We start from the raw sequence: 21,972 nt of genomic DNA on the forward strand, positions 1-21,972 counted from the left end.
CAAGATGCTAAGGATACAGACAAAATTTTTATCCTTGAGCTATCTAGTAAAAAGGACAAATAATGAAAAAAGTAATAATACCAGACAGGAAAAGTGGGTGAAGGTTGGAGACTGGCTATGAACTGATCATTGTTAAAGCTGGGCCTCATTGTGCAATTCTTATTTTTTGTATATGTTTGAAATTTCCAATAAACAAAAGCTTTTTTAAAAAAATTGAAAATAAATAAAGCAACACCAATTCATAGGAGACACAGAGATCAAAGGAACATCTTAAAGTATACCACAAGGCAATCAGAAAATCCTCACTCTGAGAAACTCTTATAAGGCAAATGACAAATGGTGGAACTAGAAAGGTTCTACCTGTTGACATAAGTAGTGTTTGCCTTAAAGTAATTCTTTAGGTCGTACTTTTTTTTAAGTAGCTTTCTGATTTTGATTAGACTTAATAATTAAAGATCTTTAAGTACCCACAACATAATGCCATACAATTAATGAAAACACAATCACTTCTTCTTGAGACACTTGAACAACACATAAGGAAAGAGAAACCTGATATTTTTTAAATGTGAGCTGAAATGTATGCTTGCTCACAAGATCATCTTAAGGCATAAATAATTTAAAAAGAAAAGTGAGTAAGTGCATAAGAGCATACCTCCTGATGTTGAGGTATCACCAACAGGAAACAGAGATGACAATTCAGGGCTAAGGTTAAAAAAGATGTTTAAAGTTAATAAAGATGATAGAAATATGTGCAAATATTTTGAGGTTTTTTTTCCAAAAAGGAATTCACTAGGTCTCCAAACAGGGTTCCCAAACCCAAGTAAGTACTGATTTAACAAAGTTTAAAAAATAATAGTCTTCATAATTCATTTTATATTTATTAATTTTTGCTCAAGTAGAATCACACTACATGAAGTACTCCTCTACTTACTATTCCATCAGCCTGTTTCATTTCTTCTCAGTTATTATCAGTATGTGAAATTATTTGTTGATTTATTTATCTCCTTCTTTATCTCTTGTCTCCAATCTCTTAATCTTCTAGAATGTCATTGTCATGGTAGTCCCTGGATATATATGCTAATTTAAATTAACTAAAATTAAATAAAGTTTAAAATTCTGATCCTCATTCACACTAGCCACATTTCAAAAGCTCTATAGTCACATGTGCCTAATGGCTACCATATTGGACAGCACAGTAAAGAACATTTGCATCATCACAGAAAGTTCTATTAAACAGGACTGCCATAAGAATATAAATTCTATGAGATTAGGAAACTTGCCTGCCATAGTCTTACTCTATCTCCATTTAGTAGGCACTAAATAATTATTTTTAGAATAAAAGAATGAACAAATATTATTAGCCAGGGAGTAAACAAGACATCTGGCATATAGCTGTGGACAAACACACATGATCTATTAAAGTTACAGTCTTACAGAAAATAGATAACAAATAAATGATTACAAATGTAACATGTAGGACAGGTAGGAGAGTACTTGCTGCTAAGGAAAAAAATATAAGCACAGATCTCATCTCATTAGACAGATCATAGAAATCATAAAATTTTTTTATATAAAGAAAGTCAAGCTTAGAGAAATGACTTGCTGTAGGCCACACTGCTAACAGGCTGCAAGTCACCCAGCTATCCTTTAACCATGCCACTTTGCAACGACAAGAGAAGATTCAAAGGTAATCTGAGTGGCACCTGGGTGGTTCAGTCAGTTAAATTGTCTGCCTTTGGCTCAGGTCATGATCCCAGAGTACTGGGATCAAATCCTGGGATTGAGTCCCAAGTCAGGCTCCCTGCTCAGTGGGGAGTCTGCTTCTCCCTCTCCCTCTGCCCCTCCCCCTCCCCCTCAAATAAATAAATAAATATAAAATCTTTATTAAAAAAAGATAATCTGAGAAGTCCCTCCTCTAAAGGAAAGAAAGTGGGTTTCTGCAAGTCCAAATTTCCACATACCCCAAAAATATAAAATTTAAAGTATAGTAATTTTAGAAAGTCTCACTTATTCGTTTTAAAGTTTTACTTATTTAAGTAATCTCTGCACTCAATGTGGGGCTCAAACTCATGACCCCAGGATCAAGAGTCACATGCTCTTCTAAGCCAGGCAGGAACCCCTTAGGAAGTTTTAGAACTTTGAAGTTTGTATATGTATATGTCCTAAGGGAAAAGGGATGTTCCGTTAACCTTTTACAAAGGAGTTCAACGGTGTTTACACCTTTTGGATGGTGATTACGTTACTGTTAAGGGTTGAAAACTGTGTTTAACTTGATACAAGTGAGCTTCCTAAGGTGATTCGATCATAGTCAAAAATGTCTCCCTCACAGACTTGCCAATGTGCCAGTGAGTCCCATCTTCAGACAACTTCCTTTAGATTGCCCTATTGATTTAAATTAGGTCATGGTGGTGGGACAGGGGGGTTACTCAAAGCCACCAGATAAACATGGCAGACATCTTGAAGCATCAATATTACTTGAATCATAGGCAGGTGGGGAACTAAGTAAGAATTGATGTGTAGTGCTCGCTTCGGCAGCACATATACTAAAAAAAAAAAGAATTGATGTGTAATTCAAAACATTTTAATATTAAAACAAATATGGCTACATTGTAGAATTGAATATAAAGTTAAAATTAAAATTAAGATATTAAATATAATTCAAAGATATTTCATGACTGGAACTCCAGTGGGGGAGTCAACTAGGGCCATGTTCCCTAAACTCCCAGGCTTTGGTAGAAAATTTGAGAAACTGGGGCACCTGGCTGGCTCAGTTGGTGGAGCATGCAACTCTTGATCTCAGGGCTGTAAGTTCAAGCCACACAGTGGGTGTAGAGATTACTTAAAAAATTAAAATATCTTTAAAAAAAAAAGAAGAAAGAAAATTTGAGAAACTGAGTTTTTAAAAATCTCATAAAGATTTTTCTGCTTTTTAAAAATACTATCTAGAAAGAATAACATTTTAAACCATTACACCAAACCCATCACTTTTGGTTATTTAGAAGCATTTGCAGGAAATTGCTTCTCAGTGAGCTGTCATCTAGAAGAACCTAAGGAATACAACATCTGGATAAGTCATTATGATGAGTGATGAATGGAGAAAGGGCCTAGGTGATGAGAGAGCATCAAGAGGCTTCTCGGGTTGCAGGGAGTACAGCTAAAACAAATAAGATTCAAATGATTTTGGGACAGATATTAACATAATCAGGCCTGAATAGGGTCTATCAGTTGTCCACAAGGCAGAACACCTTGCCAATACCTTCATTTTATAGAGGAAAAAACGAAGTCCAAATGAATAAAGCAATTTTTCCTGGGTGACACAATGACTTGATATGGCCCAAGGTCATACCTAAAATTCCTAACCATATCTAGTTCTCTCTTCAATAATAACAACAGCAAGAATGAGTATCACTAAATTTATCATGTGTCAAGCACTGTGTTAAGTGTTTCATCTTGCTTAACTCATTTAATTCTGGCCACAATCTTAAAAGGAAGTTACTATTATCCCCATTTATACATATGAGGAGACTAATACTAGAGGAGGTTAAGAATTTGCTGAGTCACCCAGCTAGACAATGGAGGAACTATGATGTAAAACAGGCCCACCTGATTCCAGAAACCTCTCTCTCACTCATCTTAATTCCTCACAACATGGCCTTTCTGTGAGCCATATTGTCTAGAAGGGCAACCAAGATGATTTCACTTGGTTGTAAGAATAATGGCCTACATAAACTTAACAACCTAAAAGTCAAAGTGTATAAGGTCCCATAAAAAGGAAGGGAAACCCAATCAAAGTTTGAGAGCTATGGAGAGCAACCAGGCATGAAGAGCAAAGAGGTCAAAGTAAGACAGAGGGGGCCAAAGCACAACACAGTAACTAGAACAGGAAGTTGGAATGACATGGCAAAGTAACCAGACCTCACCTGGTTTCAGTCAAATTATCCCCCACATCAAGATCACATTTGATAAATAAGTCACAGGGATAAAGATGATTAATAGGAAATATAGTCAATAATATAATAATAACTTTGGATGGTGACAGATGGTAATTACACTTATGGTGGTAAGCATTTTGTAATGTATATAAATTGTTGAATAACTATGTTGCTCACCTGAAACTAACATAATATTGTATGTCAACTATACTTCAATTAAAAATAAAATTTTTTTAAATTTAAAAAGAGAAGTATTGGAACTAAAAATTAAGTAAATAAATTAAATCTAAGCTAATTCTCTAAGGAAGTATTCACAACAGAGAAGTTTGTTTACTTCAGTAGAACTAGATTTCACTTACTGAATTCAAAATAACATTTTAAAGATGGTAAGTAGGCAATGCTCAGTGATTCAAATCTCTTGCCCAACAGCCCAACACTTAATCCCTCATTTTCCCACTCTCCTTTCAAAAAACAGTAAAAAACCACTTAACAACAAGAATCCTTTCAACATGTTCTCATTAGGTATGCCTCCTGCAGGGATCCCCTAAAATGTCACAGCAGAATAGAACACAGAGTTGTACTGAGTTTGGAGACAGAAATACTACTTCATTTCTAGGCCAAACCACAAATGTGAAGTCGTTCAGCTAAGACCTTTAGCTTAATACCAGGAGTGAACAACCTCCTACTTTCTCATTTCCTCAGCTCATCCAGCACATAATTTATTACTCACTCTACTGCCTCATCCTATCAGAATTCAAGTGAGATTGTACCAAAAGATATCAGAAACACACGGAGCATAAGTTTAAAAACAAGCCAAGCGTAATTTCCTATCTAGATTACTACTCCCCTTGACAATTTTTTATACTTTGCTTTGATCTTGAATCAGTTAACTATGATCAGCACAGGACAACAAAAGAACTCAAGGCACAAGGCCAGGAATCCTGGGTGCTAGTCCCAGAAGTATCATTAACTTTGTTATGCCTTGGAAAAATATCTCAGTTGCTCTGGGCCACAAGAACTTAATCTCCAAAACAGGAATACCTCCTTATGCTACCTATTTCCCAAAGGTATGATGAAAGTTAATAAGATATTATATCAGATATTATATATGTAAGAACAGTCCTTACACCAAGAATATTACCAGAGACCTGATAATAAACTTGAGTAATTGAGCAGAAACTCAGTTATTCATTTAACAACTATTTGGTGAGCACATATTCCAGGTGGGGTTTTATACCGGTTATTGAGACTTCACAGTAAGTCCAGAAGGCAGGCGGTTAAGCATTGAGTGGAGCTAAGTGGAGATGCTTTCAAGATACCCAGCTAGGGGCGCCTGGGCAGCTCAGTCATTAAGCGTCTGCCCTCAGCTCAGGTCATGGTCCCAAGGTCTTGGGATCGAGCCCCGCATCGGGGCTCCCTGCTCGGTGGGAAGCCTGCTTCTCCCTCTCCCGCTCCCCCTGCTTGTGTTCCCTCTCTCGCTGTGTCTCTTTCTGTCCAATAAATAAAATCTTAAAAAAAAAAAAGATACCCGGGTATAAAGGGCTGGAGGAAGGCCTTTTGGTAACATGGGAGAGACTTGAGCATGTTCAAATGCTAATAAGGAGTCGGTAATGGGAGAACCTGAAGACTCAGGAGAGACAAAGAAACAATGATAGGGAGATGTGTAAGAGTTAAGATGGGATGTGAGGTCCTAAGTAAGGCAGAAAAAACATTTTTTAAAGACACAGAGCAAATGATTGTAGGGGAAGCTTAAAGGGATACAGAAGAGAGTGTTTGGTAAAAGTCATACGTCAGCAGGTTAGGTTTGAGATCACATGGAAGCAGCAATTTAAATCACAGAAAAGAAGTTTGGTAAGTAGAGTAGTGGCCCCCAAAGTCATCCACATCCTACTCGCCTGAATCTGTGAATATGTTAAGTTACACACAAAGGGGAATGAAGGTTGCAGATGGAAGTAAGGTTGCCAATCAGCTGGCCTTAAAACAGGGAGTAGAAACAGGTTCATCCGGGTGCATCCAGCATAATCATAAGGATCCTTAAATGTGGAAGGAGGCAGAGGAGTGTCAGAGTGATAAAATGTGAGAAAGACTTGAGCGGCTATTACTAGCTTTGAAGATGAAAGGGGGTCATGAGCCAGGCAATGTGGGTAGTTTCTAGAAGCTGGAAAAGGTAAGAAAACAGTTTCTCCCTGAGATCTTCCAGAAAGGAATGCAAACCTGGCAACACCTTAAGATCCACGTCAGATTTCTGAATGACATAACTAGGACAAATCTGTGTTGTTTTAAACTACCAAAGTCTGTGGTAATTTGCTACAGCAGCAATAAAACCTAACATAAGAATCTCAGCACAGAGAATACAAGACCAATCTCAAAAAAAAAAAAAAAAAAATCATAAAAATAAATCTGAATATAGAAAAATGATGTGCAAATTAAGGGTTTCAGTGGATCACTATAGTACTCAAGTGGGAGAAAGATGGCTTAGAGAATTCTTAGGCCCCTCCCAGGGTTTCGCTCCCAGTGTTACCTAACCCCAGGTCACCACTTTCAGCAACTACCACGGTTGGCAGTTCTCACCTCACCCCAACCTGGTCTGCTCTAGTTACATGGGAAAGAAGCTTTAAACTTTAAAATTCTCAAAATTCACTTATATTTTCTTATGTTTTTATTTTCATACATACATTATTTTCTAAGAATGGTAAATAATATTTTGAGTCCCTTATTATACCTACTACAGACAGTGCCTTACCAATAAAAATATATAAGCCAGTCAGTCCTGCTATGATGCTTATTTGTGAATTTGTTCCAATGTGATTAATACAGGAGACAACTGATCATATTGCAAAATTTCTCCTTTACTTGTACATAATCTCATTCTAAGAAATGCTAGGTAGCTGTGGAAAACTGCACCCAGTTGAAGTGAGTCCCACAGAAAGACATAAAACATACAGACACTACACCTTAAACATCTTCCAGCTACCTACTGTGTGATGAGCCACAACCAGCCTCGTATGGTGTTACAACTGTCCACCCTACTTCAGATAACCCTCCTTCCACCACTTTGTAATAACCCACAAGCTATACACTTGCTAATGTCCACTTCCCAAGTAAACTTCAGAGCTTCTTCCAGGTTAAATGCCATGAATACTATGGTTATTTACAAGCTTCTTAACCATAGAAGATGTGGGAAATGTGCTATCATTTTCATTAAATACAACCATGATTACTAGGACTGGTGGGACTTAGCAGAGTATTTAGTTCACTGCCTGTGTGTTGAATAGCAATCACAAGGAACTTCCAAGCTCTCTTCTCAGTGGTGAAGAGCCTACACCCAAGAAACCACGTGGCCCAACATCTAAATGGGTGCTCAATCCCAGGCCCAAGCAGAGACTCGATGGTAACATTAGCTGTATGAATAAGTGAGACCACACAAAGTCCCCTTCCTTCTTGTTTACTCATGTTTGATTTGAAACCTACACATACCCCACTAGCACTCACACATGTACTCCCAACTATGCTTTTGCCTGGACTCTGCTGCCCAGTTTGGATCTCTAGACACTGACTCACTTAACTGGTTTTTCAGCCCGTCTTTTTTTCTAATTTGAAGCAAAATTCTGGACTCTGACCTGGATTTTATGCCCTAATGGTGTTTTTCTATATAATTACCCACATACTGGCATAATCTAGATACTCTGAATATGGACAGAATTGAAATCTTTAATCCTTACACACTCAAAATCCTTCACCTTCCATGGGCAGCTTTGTACTGCTATTGCTCAGGAGCCAGAAATGACCTTATTCCTAAGACTAACGGCCAATAGAGCCAAGAATCCTAATATTGGAGGATTCATCAAGGTTGTGTTATTCCTATATTTCAAGCTCATAATCATCATTTCTCAGTAAAGTGATCCATACCACCAACCATCATTTAATAAACTATCTGCCACTAAGGCGTACCATTTCATAACATTTTTATTCTTAGCCCATAAGCCTCAACAAAAGTAGATCATTCCATATTCCATTTCCAGAAATCTATTTTCTCACCCAAGAGAAAGGAACAAGTCTTCCTCCTGGCAAGGTCAGAAAGTAAACAAGCACAGTGGCTGTGATGGTAGTCTTGAAAGGGAAGTGGCCTCAACAGAAGGAAAAGCATTTGGGACCAACCCACAGCCCTGGTCATTGCAGGAACCGGCAAGAAAATAGAAAGGGGCCATTAAATTTGGTGTGAGCCTTGGAATAGGTATTACACGTCTCTGTTGCCAAAATAAAATTAGGGGGAAAAAAGACACTCACCTGCTGGCAGTTTCCTTTGTATATGTCAGTTTCTAAGGAAAACAAAGATAAAAATGACTCTGTGAGTTAATGACAGTTATTAAGCAGTAAATGAAATTTATTGCATAGAAAACACTAATGCCCTAACATTATGTTGTTCTTTTATAAATCTATGCTGTTATTTTCTATGGTTAGACAAATAGTTAAAGCAAGGTACTAACAATGCCAAGTTTGTTTGGGGACTGTGGGAATGTCCTGGCGCTCAGTCTCTGTTTATGTTTCCAAAAGTTCTTGTGCTTTTTTTTAATGGGCACAAATTAACAGACTTTACTTGTTAATCATTCCAAAAAGATCTACAAATTGGAGATTGGTAGAGTTCTACTTTAACCTTCCATGGACTGAGAATCAAAGTTTTTTGTCATCTAACATATTTATAGAAACTCTTATACTAGAATAATATAAACATGTGGATAAAATAAATGCTAAATCTGTTTCTCCAGAATTCAGGCAAAAAAGATACACTGTACCAATAATTGGATTATTCCTCTGGGGCATTCCAAAGCAAATTGTTCTTAAGTTTCCTGTAAATTAGTGGTTTTATTTTGAGACCAATATAATAAAAAGAACACTAACTTAGAAGACCTAGTTTCAAGTCCTATTTTCTCTTGCTTGGTAATGGAGGCAAAACCCAAAATCCTTCACTTTCTCATCTGTAAAATGGAGAAACTATTATTCTAAATAACTCTCCTGATATTTATAAATAACCCACTGCTCTCTGACTCTACAAACTCTCCTAGAATAATCTCAGCCACTCTAAATGCTTTCAATTACTACCTCAAGCCTGGTGACTCCTACAAGCTATATTTATAACTCAGACCACTCTCCTTGGATTCATACCTAAATGCCAGGCAATTCACATTTCACAGGTGGCTCAAAACACATTCAAAAGTGAACTCAATCTCCCGCCTACATCTACAAAACTGCTTCTCTGCCTGAGTTCTTGTTCTTAGTCATCCAAACCAGAAACAGGGAGGTTTCCCAGGCCATTTCCTCAACCTCTCACACTCCCATTCAACCTATCACAGAGTCCTGCTAATCTTTTTCCCTATTTGTATCCCTCATGCTTCCTTTCTGTGTCTCATGTCTAGTTAGGACCCTCAATTCCTCAGGCATGGAGTAGTAACTAGTCTCCCTGATCCCTTTAATCCACCCCATAGTGTACAGAAAGCATAATGACCTTTTTAAAATCCAAAACTGTCCAATCAGCCCGTGACTCGCCTACTTAGAACCCCTCAATGATTTCCTATCATCCGCAGAGTTATGTACTCTTAGAGTCTGATCTCCTGTCACTTCTTATCTACCCTCTGGTATGTTGGCCTAAGTCATTCCCTACAAACATTTGGCTTATGCTGTCCCCTCTGCCTGGACTCTTCCTCCCAAACTCCTCCTCACTCAGCTAACTTGTACTTGTTATTTAAGAGTCAATCCAGGTGACATATCACCCCCTTGTCTGCATGTCATACTAAATTGTCACTGAAAGTATACTTCCAATGCCTTCTAATCTTACCTTCCTAAAATTTCCACTTGTGAAAAATACCTTCCAATGTAACATCACAAGAAACTGTTGTATATCAGGGAACACTATATCAAAAACTAATGATGTACTGTATGGTGACTTAACATAGCATAATAATAAAAAAAAAAGCTGTTGTATGGTAATACTAACTCTATATCATATATATTTGTTGCTCTGTCTGCTAATGCTTTATTATGGACACAACTGAGATGGACAACACTGATGTAAATGTGAGTGTGTGTAGATATGTGTATGAGTATTCTTTTTCACTGAATAGCTATTCCATATTAGCAAATTTGGCAATATTCCATATTACAAAATTTAGCAGTTTGCAAAGGTGGTAATGACTGAGAAGGGAGGCCCAATGGTAAACGGGAAAAAACATAAACTTTTTTAAAAAGAGAAGTCGGTTTGAATTTAAGTTCCAGCCCATCTGGTTTTGTAATCTAGAATAAGGAATAACTCTGATGCTTAATGTCCTTATCTATAAATTGGGGATATTAGTATCTCCTTGTAGGTTTGTTGTTTATTAAATATAATGTTTTAATGGGCTATGTGGCCTGGTACATGGAATATACTAAATAACTGGTAGCTATTCTCATAATCATTAATATTGAAGAGTTAAAAATGTGACAGAAGACTCTCTCTCAAATAAATAAATAAAAATCTTTTAAAAAATGTGACAGAATTGGGGCATCTGGGTGGCTCAGTCATTAAGCATCTGCCTTCAGCTCAGGTCATAATCCCACAGTCCTGGGATTGAGCCCCGCATCGGGCTCCCTGTTCAGCGGGAAGCCTGCTTCTCCCTCTCCCACTCCCCCTGCTTGTGTTCCCTTGCTCACTATCTCTCTGTGTCAAATAAATAAAATCTTAAAAAACATTACATAAAATTTTAAAATTTTAAATGTGACAGAAGAAAAAAATGTAACACCTTGGCTTAAAATGTGAGTTACTATGATTAAAAGTTGAGTACATTTTATCTTTTTTATTTTTTTAAATATATTTTTTATTTATTTATTTGACAGAGAGACAGAGAGCACAGGTAGGCAGAGGGGCAGGCAGAGGGAAAGGGAGAAGCAGGCTCTCCGCTGAGCAGGGAGCCCAATGCGGGGCTCGACCCCAGGACCCTGGGATCATGACCTGAGCCGAAGGCAGTCGCTTAACTGAGCCACCCAGGTGCCCCAAAAGTTGAGTACATTTTATTTTTTTTTTATTTTTATTTATTCGAGAGAGAGAGAATGAAAGATAGAGAGTATGAGAGGGAAGAGGGTCAGAGGGAGAAGCAGACACCCCGCTGAGCAGGGAGCCCGATGTGGGCCTCGATCCCAGGACTCCAGGATCATGACCCGAGCCGAAGGCAGTCACTCCACCAACTGAGCCACCCAGGCGCCCAAAGTTGAGTACATTTTAAAACACACAAAAATCGAAATAAGTCAGTCAGAGAAAGACATGTATCATATGATCTCACTGATATGAGGAGTTCTTAATCTCAGGAAACAAACTGAGGTTTGCTGGAGTGGTAGGGGGTGGGAGGGATGGGGTGGCTGGGTGACAGACATTGGGGAGGGTATGTGCTATGGTGAGCACTGTGAATTGTGTAAGACTATTGAATCACAGACCTGTACCTCTGAAACAAATAATACATTATATGTTTAAAAAAAAAGAAGAAGAAGAAGAAGAAGATAGTAGGAAGGGAAAAATGAAGGGGGGGAATTGGAGGGGGAGACAAACCATGAGAAACTATGGACTCTGAGAAACAAACTGAGGGTTCTAGAGGGGAGGGGGGTGGAGGGATGGGTTAGCCAGGTGATGGGTATTAAAGAGGGCACATACTGAATGGAGCACTGGATGTTATACACAAACTATGAATCATGGAACACTACATCAAAAACTAATGATGTAATGTATGGTGATTAACATAACATAATAAAAAAAATTTAAAAAAAACCACACAAAAACCTGCACAACTTCAAAATGTTTATAACCCTGCAAAATTTGCCTTGTGTCCACCCATATTTATCAGACCATATTTCTCTCCCCAGTTTGCCTCTAGGTAATAAGATCATCCCAATGTAGGACCAAATGTTGAAAGAAATTAATAGCATGCCTCTACTAGAAATAAAATTTTCAAAGTAGAAAGAATCGGATGATATATTGTACTACTTTAAGATGTACTAATCTAATTCTACTAGACTCAAAATCAAAGCTCAGAGTTATTCAGTCAATAATTCTTCCCTTAGTCTCTCTAAGGTATATAATACTTAAAACAAGTATTTAAGATAATATTTGTAAAAGTTTCTAAATTGCAGCAAATAGGAAAAAGACATTGCAATTATTCCTTATATACTTTATTTCAACAAATATCTATTACATATTTACTTTATCACAGGAATGCAAAATGATAAATCATGACATAATCCTTGCTCTTCAGCTCATAGTCTAGTAGAAGAAGTCACACACACAACTAATAATAATAAAATGCAAGTGGTACAACATTAAAGAATTATGGGAGCTCAAAGAATTATGGGAGTTAAATCTGTGAGACTGGGGGTTGATTCCTCATAAGGAAGGTTACATTTGAGCTGAAGACAGTTAGGACTCAAACAGATGGACAAAGATATATACAGGGCATATCAGACAGCACGAGCAATTTGCCACATATATCTAAACAGCTTCATTTTCTTATCATGAATACGTGCATGCTATATGAATACATACATACTACATGAAAAGGGGAAGGTCCTGGGTGGCTTAGTCAGTTAAGTGTCTGACTCTTGATTTTGGCTGAGGTCATAATCTCGGGATTGTGGGATCCAGCCCAAGTGGGGCTCCACGCTCAGTGAGGAGTCTGTTTGGGATACCCTCCCTCCCCTTCTCCCTCTGCCCCTCCTCCCACTTGTACTCTCTCTCTCTAAAATAAATAAATAAATCTTAAAAAAAAGAAAAGGAGAAGGTAGGTAGGCAGGTAATTTGTCTATATGCATGCTTATTTATCCTTTGCTAAGAATAAACTAAGTCTAAAAGAAGGAGAACAAGTAAGCAAATTCACTAATTAGAATTATATTTATACTTTACTAAACATTTATTCAATGAATTACAACTTCTATCCTAACTAGTGTCATTGGTAGCTACCCTGAATTGATAATATGCAAAATTTTGGCAAGAATGCTCGAATCTCACAGATTTATATTCTTAGCCTAAACCATTGCTGAGTATTATTTCCAAATATTTACATTTATAAACATAAGCCTGAGGCTCTTACTGGCTTGACAATGTTTATTATAATAGCCAGAGCTAGGGATATAAAGACTAAGCTATGCCCAATGGCAGCTCACTCAAGTAGCCTAATTCAACAACAAAAAGTAATGTAGGGACTTGGCATTTGCTCTTTCTACCTTCAGGCTTTAACTGTGTATAGGTGCTCCTACAATAGTCCAGCAATTCTTCCCTTGTTAGTACCCTTACCTTCATAATTAAACTTTTATGTTCCACAGACTGACTAAAATTTGTGCCCATGTCAAATATAGTTGTGATTCCATCCTCACACAAATTCATCCAGTAACGATATTCCTCACGCCCAGGAAGTCGATCCCAAAATGTCCTGAAGGCTTCCCAGACAGCTTCCTGACACACTGGAAAAGAGACAGAGAAGTATTTTATGGAAAGTTAATGCACTTTGAGGTTCTCACAATGATCATGAATCTGTTTATTCAGATTCCCAAGACACTTTTGCCCTTAGTGTCCTTTCTGGAGGAGCATGGGAATGATTCCCAGTCAAAGTTCTTCTGTTGATGTATGTCCAGTTTAAACTTTTCAGATGTGAAGAGAATTTGTACTCCCCACTCCTTGCCCTTATAGAGGGAATTAATTCACTTCCTAGTAGGCAGGGTATTTTTCCCATCTCTCAAAAAACAAACAAACAAAAAACAATCCATGTTTATGCTTTATAAAAGTGGAGATGTTGAGAATACTTCAATAGGTGAAAGAATAAACAAGCTGTGATACATCCATATGATGGAATATTATTCAGTGATAAAAAGAAATGAGGTTTCAAGCTATGAAAAGATACAGTGAAGACTTAAAAGCATACCGCTAAGTAAAGGAAGCCAATCTGAAAAAGCTACATACTATATGATTCCAATGATACGACATTCTGGAAAAGGCAAAACTATGAAAACTGTAAAAAGATCAGTGGTTCCCAGGGGTCGTGGGGAGGGAGAGATGAAGAGATGGAGCACAGTGGTTTTCTTAGGGCAAAGAAGCCATTCTGTAGGACACTGTAATAGTGGATACATGCCATTATTCATTTCTCAAAACCTATAGATTATACAACACAATGACTGAGCATACACTCCACAGAAACTATGAGCTTCAGTTAAGAATGATGTGTCAACTGTTGGTGGGAATGCAAGCCGGTGCAGCCACTCTGGAAAACAGTATGTAGGTTCCTCAAAAAGTTGAAAACAGAGCTATCCTACGACCCAGAAATTGAACTACGGGGTATTTACCCCAAAGATATAAATGTAGTGACCTGAAGGGGCACGAGCACCCCAATGTTTATAGCAGCAATGTCCACAATGCCCAAACTCTGGAAAGAGCCTAGATGTCCATCAACAGATGAATGGATGAAGAAGATGTTGTTTATATATATACAATGGAATACTATACAGCCATCAAAAAAATGATATCTTGCCATCTGCAACGACATGGATGGAACTAGAGGGTATTATGCTAAGCGAAATAAGTCAATCAGAGAAAGACAAGTATCATATGATCTTACTGATATGAGGAATTTGAGAAAAAGACAGAGGATCATAGGGGACGGGAGGGCAAAATGAAACAAGATGAAACCAGAAAGGGAGACAAACCATAAGAGACTCTTAATCTCAGGAAACAAACTGAGGGTTGCTGGAGTGGAGGGGGGTGGGAGGGCTGGGATGGCTGAGTGATGGACACTGGGGAGGCTGTGTATTGTGTAAGACTGATGAATCACAGACCTGTACCCCTGAAACAAATAATACATTATATGTTAATAAAAAGAAAAAAAAATAATGATGTGTCAAGGGCCTCCTGGGTGGCTCAGTCAGTTAAGCGTCTGCCTTTGGCTCAGGTCATGATCCCAGGGTCCTGGGATAGAGCCCCGAGTTGGGCTCCCTACTTTTCCCTCTCCTCCCTGCTTGTGCTCTCTATTGCTCTCTCTGTCTCTCTCTCTCAAATAAATAAATAAAATCTTAAAAAAAAAAGAATGATGTGTCAATATTGGCTCATCAATTGTAACAAATGTATTACACTAACACAAAATGCTAACGAGAGGGTAAAATGTGTGTAAAGAAGAGTGACAGTATAGGTAACTCTCTGGACTTTCTGCTCAATTTTTCTGTAAACCTGAAACTTCTCTAAAAATTAAAATCTATTAACTAAAAAAAAAAAAAAAAAGACAAGAGTAGAGAATAAACTGGTGGTTGCCAGAGCGGTAGGTGGTAAGGGGATGAACAAAACGGGTGAAGGGGAGTGAGAGATACAGGGTTCCAGCTATGGGATGAATAAGTCACAGGAATAAAAGGAACAGTATAAGGAACACAGCCAATGGTATTATAATAGTATTGTATGGTAACAGATGGTAGCTACACTTCTGGTGAGCACCGCATAATGTAGAATCTCATGGAATCACTATGTCACTATGTTGTACACCTGAAACTAATGTAACATTGTGTGTCAATTACATTCAAAAGAAATTTTTTTTAAAGATAGAACTAAAAAACAAAACAACACAAAAAACCATGATATTCCAAAGAAATGTACTGCTATATCAAAATAAAAACTAATTCAATCTATCTGCTAAATTATTCCACAGGATCAAATCTGAAAGGATGCTAAACAGGCTGTCTGCACATTTTGTATAGCACTAAGTGTATTGCTATCCTGCAACCATTTCACTGGCCAAATGCCAGACACTGTGGACAATAGATAGACTGAGATGGAAGGGAAGAGGAACAGAGCACTGAGGGAGAAAGATGGATGCAAATGCACAGAAATCAAGACCATTATTTTTCATCTCAAGAAAACTGAATGCTTATCCAGTAGCATATGGAGGTGGAGCCCCTGAACTCATAGAGTTGGAAGATCTAACTAAATTCTAGCCCTAGACTTACCATGTACTAGCTTCATAACCACAAGTAACTTACCTAGCCATTCAATGCTTCAATGTACTCATCTCTCTTATTTAACTGGATGAATCATTACTGACTTACCAACTACCTGTGAGAGTATTTTATAAACACCTTAGTGCTACATGAATATCAATGTCATCATCATAATGGATCTGGTTGTCTCACAGTTGTTTGATGGAAGAAGATAGTCTAAGCCAAAAAACAAGCCTTAAGCTTTAACAGGGAGGAAAATATATGAATATTTAAAGTTTCTCTATCAATTGATTTTTCAGGGTTAAAATGAACCTTTGTTTGCAAACTTAGTTTTCTCTTTCAGTGAACTAACTGCATCCTTATCATTGCTCTTCAGAACTTCTGATCCTACAGCATACAGAAGAATCCAGCCAAGGTTGACTGCAGCAGAGCTGACCACCTATAGATTCAGAATTCTTCCTTGCTTTTTTTTTTAAGATTGATTTTATTTATTTATTTATTTGACAGAGACAGACACAATGAGAGAGGGAACACAAGCAGGGGGAGTGGGAAAGGGAGAAGTAGGCTTCCCGCCGAGCAGGAAGCCCGATGCGGGGCTCAATCCCAGGACCCTGGGATCATGACCTGAGCCAAAGGCAGACACTTAACGACTGAGCCACCCAGGCACCCCTCTTCCTTGCTTAAAACTCCTACATGAAAATTTAGTGCCCACCAGAAGACAATGCAAAGGTGAAAGGTGAAAATTGGAGTTGGTAAAAACAAATAAAAAATGAATGTCTCTAAGGTCTAGTTATGAAAAGGTGATTCAAAGAAATTATAAAAAATATTATAAGACTGAATAACTATATATCTATAAAGAAAGAAAAAATAAATCTCAATAACTTATTTACAATATATACAAAAATAATTTGAAATATGTAAGCTAATATTATAGAGGTTCTAAAAGAAAACACAGAAGAATATCTGTATAACTTGAGAACAGGCAAAGATTTCACAGACAGAACATAGAAAGCAACAACTACAAAAGAAAAAAGAATTACAATTTATCAAAACTAACAATTACTCATGAAAGATACTATTAATAAAAAATGGATAGGCAAGCCATACTTCTGGCAGAAAATATTCAAAATACATATAACTGGTATTTAGGATAAAAAATTTCTACAACTGTCTAATGAAAAGGCAAACAATCCAATTTTTAAAACATATAAAAGACTGGAACAAACACTTTACAAAGGAAGTTTATGTGAAAAAGTGCTATCATTCATCTTCAGAGAAATGCAAATTAAAGCATCTGCACATGAATCATTAACATTGTTAAAATGGTAGTATCTCCAAATTGATCTACAGATCGAATGCAATCCTATCTGAACACTGGTTGACTTCTTTATAGAAATTGACAAGCTAATTCTAAAATTCACATGGAATTACAATGAACCTAGAATAACCCAAACAATTTTGGAAAAGAACAAATAGATAAGCTGGACTTTATCAAAATCAACAACTTTAGTGCATGGAAGACACCATCAAGAAAGTGAAAAGACAACCCACAGAATGAGAAAAAATACTTTCAAATCATTTTCTGTTAAGAAACTTGTATCTAGAATATATAAAGAACTGTTACAACTCAATAATAAAAAAAATGATAAATAGGGAAGGATCTAAAGATATTCTTGGAAAGAAGATATTCAAATGACCAAAAAGCAAATAAAAAGATGTTCAGTGTTACTATCATTAAAGAAACATAAATCAAAACCAGGGGATGTGATTTCACACCTACTAGGATGGTTGTGATTTTTGTTTTTAAAGGAAAATCATAGTGCCAGCAAAGATGTAAAGAAATCAGAATCTCACATTCTGCTGTTAGGAATTTAAGATGGTACAGCTACTTTAGAAAGTAGTATCTGGCAGTTCCTCATATGGTTAAACATAGTTACCATATAACCCAGAAATTCTACTCCTAGGTATATACCCAAATAATTGAAAACATCCCAAATGCCCAACAACTGACAAAAGGATAAACGAAACATGTATCCATATAAGAAAATACTATTTGGCCATAAAAAAATAAACTACTGATGCATACTACATCAAAGAATGTTGAAAACATTATGCAAAGTGAAAGAAGCCAGTCACAAAAGACCACGTATTACATTATCTCATTTATCTGACATATCCATAATAGATAACTCTAGAAATAAAAAGTAGGTTCATGGTTGCTTAGGCCTGGGGAGAGGGATAGAGGAAATAGAGGGATAAGAGAGTGATGACTAAAGGGTGTGAGGTTTCTTTTTGAGGTGATGAAATGTTCTTAAACTCAGTGTGATAATGGTTGCACATTTCTGTGAATATACTAGAAAACCATTGAATTCTATACATTAAATGGATGAATTGTATGGTATGTGAATTATGTCTCAATAAAACTGAAAAAGTAATTCTGTCCAGAAAGGTAATACATCCTTATTCAACCAATGGCTTTGCAGCTGGGAGCTATCTGACAAGAACATCCAATTAACTAACATGGAATATAGAATTCAGAACACGTACATTTTAACAGAGGGGAATTGGTGGGGCTGGCGAAGGAGCCTGGAGCTCTCATGCAGCGCAGAGAGGGAAAAATCTAGATAGGACACTGTAGCCAGTAGAGAAAAGAGTAAAATCAGCACGATCCCAGAGAAAGAGGTACTAGGAAGGGCAAAACTCCACCAGACAATTGCCACATACTTCACTATGGCCTAGAAGTAGACCTGTTCTGAAATCCCAACCTTGTCAAATAATTTTTATATAGCCTTTAGTGACTGTTGAAAATTTTTGAGATGATAGGTGATCTACGAATGCCTCTCTGTGGCAGAGAAAACCTGCCCTGCAAACTGCTGGAGGAAGGCAAAATGTGATGACAATATTCTGAAGAAAGCAATGCCTGTATTTAATCTGTCTTTAATCCTGTTCCTAAGGATCAGGCTGTGCGTATTATCCAGTACACAAAAATCCAGTATGGAACAAAGTCTTTTTTTTAGGGTATTTTCCTCTCAAAGTTATGGTGCACAAAGCATATGGAACAATTTGGTGCAACAAGGCAAGAAATAAAAGGCATATAAATTGGAAGATGAGAAATAAAATTATCTTTATTTGCAAATAAAATAATCATCTATGTAGAAAACCTTAAGGAATACACAAAAAAGCTACTAAAACTAATAAATGAATTTAGCATGTTACAGAATAAAAGGTCAATATACAAAAAGCAGTTGTATGCCTATATACTAGGATGGAATAATTAGAAATTAAAATAACATTAACAATGGCATGAAAAAAAGTAAAACAGATAAATCTGATAAAAAAAGACATGTAAGACCTATACACTGAAAATTACAAAATGCTGCCAAGAGAAATTGAAGAAGACCTAAATAAATGGAGGGATATGTCACATTCATAGATTAGAACACTCAATATTTTTAAGATGACAATTCTTCCCAAATTGATTCAATCTTCCCAACAGATTCAACACAATTCCAATCAATATTCCCAGCAGCCCTTTTTGTAGAAGATGGCAAGCTGATTCTAATATTTATATGAAAAACAAAGGACCTAGCATAACCAAGCAAATCTGAAAAAAGGAAGAACAAAGTTGAGGAACTTTCCCTGTTAAAGACTTATTGTAATCAAGACAGCATGGTATTGGCATAAAAATAGACAAAGAGATCAGTAGAAGAGAATGAAGAGTGAAGCAGCAGACCCACCATATACAGAAGACCAGTTTCCAACAAACGTGCAAAGGCAAGAAAGGATCTTTTTTTTAAGATTTTTTTTTTATTTATTTAGAGAGAGAGCACATGAGCAGGGGAATGGGCAGAGGGAGAGACAGAGTCTCGAGGAGACTCCATGCCCAGCATGGAGCCGGAGTGGGGCTCAATTCCACAACCCTGAGATCATGACCTGAACTTAAATCAAGAGTCAGATGCCTAGGGTGCCTGGGTGGCTCAGTTGGTTAAGCAACTGCCTTCGGCTCAGGTCATGATCCTGGAGTCCCTGGATAGAGTCCCACATCAGGCTCCCTGCTCGGCAGGGAGTCTGCTTCTCCCTCTGACCCTCCCCCCCTCATGTGCTCTCTCTCTCTCTCTCTCTCATTTTCTCTGTCTCAAATAAATAAATAAAATCTTAAAAAAAAAAGAGTCAGATGCCTAACTGACTGAGCCACCCAGACGTCCCAAGGATAATCTTTTTTAATAAGTGGTGCTGTAACAATTGGCTAAGCATATGCAAAAATTTAACTTTGATCCCTATACACCATATATAAAAATTTACTCAAAGTAGATCGTAGACCTAAATATAAAACCTAAAAATTATAAAATTTCTACAGGAAAAGATAGGTGAAAATACTTGTCACTTTGGGTTAGGCAACCTTAGATATAACACCGAAGACAAGCATGATGCCCCCCACCCCCCAAAAAAAGATAAGTTGGATTTCATCAAAATTTAAAATTTTTGTTCCTCAAAAGACATTATTAAGAAAATAAAAAGGCACACATTGGCTGAAAATGTATGCAAAATATTTATCTGACGGAGAACTTGTATTTAAAATACATTAAGAACTCTTACAATTCTATAAGACAAATGACTCAATTATTTTTTTAATGCGCAAAATATTTGAACTTGTCGCCAAAAAAGATATACAAATGGTCAATGAGCACTGAAAAAAGTGCTCAACATCATTAGCCATTAGCCATTAAGAAAATGCGTATTAAAATCACAATAGGATATCATTTAATATTCACTAGAATGGTTACAGTTTAAAAAGACTGACTATACTGAATATTGCAAGAATGTGGAAAAACTGGAACCTAATACATTGCACGTGGTACAGCCACATTGGAAAACAGTTTAGCAACTTCACAAAAGTTAAACATACACCTATAATGAGGCCCAGCTATTCCACTCCTATTAACCAACAGAAAGAAAGCATATGTTCACAGAAAAACTTAATAACAAATGTTTATAACAGCTTTCTTTATAATCACCAACAACTGAAAACAAACCAAATATCCCAAAATGTGCTATATCCCTAAAATAGACTACTCAACAATAAAAGGTAACAAACTACTGATACACAAAAAAAATCACAGATGAGTCTCAAAATAATTACACTGAGCAAGAGAAGCGAGATAAAAAAGTATATATATATAGTGATTACATTTATATACACAAGTGTAGAAAATGCAAACAATTCATAGTGATAAAAACCAGATTAGTGGTTGCCTGAGTACCAGGATAAAGAGAAGTGCTAAGGGAGGGAGAGATTACAAAGGCAAATGAGAAAATGTTTGGAGGTGACTAATAAATTCATTATCTTGAATGCATGATGATTTCAAGGGTAAATACATTTGTCAAAACTAATCAAATAGTATAATTTAAGTACACAGCTCATAATACATCAAAGTATACATTAGTAAAGCTGTATTTCAAAAGCCCAACTACAAATATAATTTTTTAAGTGGGAGGATACTACTAACTGCATTCAATTCCAAGTACCCTAAATATCTGTTTAATTTTACAAATTAGGTTAAATGCAGTTGCTTCTTACTTAAACAAAGGTATTTTTCAAATTTGTTATTTTTCAAATCTGGCAACTGAAGCCAGATCCTCTATGAAGGAAAAATTGGGCAAACCATTAAACTAAATCAGCTTGGTAAGAAGAACTAAGATCCTTGGTTGGACACTGAATAAATCTCTCCCTCTAATTTCCACACATTTGGTTCCAAGGGCATAATCCAATTATGTCTATAAAATCTCTTCATAACCTATGCTGAAATATTCATGATCTTTCCTAATTTTCAAAAACACATTTCTCTTTACAACTGACAGTAATAGTTGTATCAACACTGTTACCATCTTGATGTGCTCGTGCCCACCCTTTGAGCTCTGTAAGGTCCCTTTCCAATGATCTCATTCATAGGATCTGTATTTTAAAATCAATTATTTAGGAATGCTTTTCTTTTTGTTGGCTTCTTTTTCAATAGGATCTCTTGAATTTATAAAGACAAGAGCAAAGAAATTAAAA

At 36.8% G+C, this 21,972-nt stretch overlaps 1 protein-coding gene across 1 annotated transcript in view; it reads right to left on the bottom strand.

The window, feature by feature from the left end:
* Positions 1-21,972, bottom strand: part of IMPG2 (interphotoreceptor matrix proteoglycan 2) — an 80,129-nt gene that overhangs the window by 54,360 nt on the left and 3,797 nt on the right. The window contains exons 2-4 of the mRNA XM_028119244.2: positions 13,240-13,406; positions 8,220-8,251; positions 653-702 (exon numbers count right to left, since the gene is read on the bottom strand). Coding sequence (XP_027975045.2) covers positions 653-702; positions 8,220-8,251; positions 13,240-13,406 — 249 coding nt within the window. The remainder of the gene's footprint in view (positions 1-652; positions 703-8,219; positions 8,252-13,239; positions 13,407-21,972) is intronic.

The sequence above is a fragment of the Eumetopias jubatus genome, unplaced genomic scaffold (assembly GCF_037043125.1).
Source record: "Eumetopias jubatus isolate StellerSeaLion01/CBP00866 unplaced genomic scaffold, mEumJub1_p1.0 scaffold_1, whole genome shotgun sequence".
Lineage (NCBI taxonomy): Eukaryota > Metazoa > Chordata > Mammalia > Carnivora > Otariidae > Eumetopias > Eumetopias jubatus.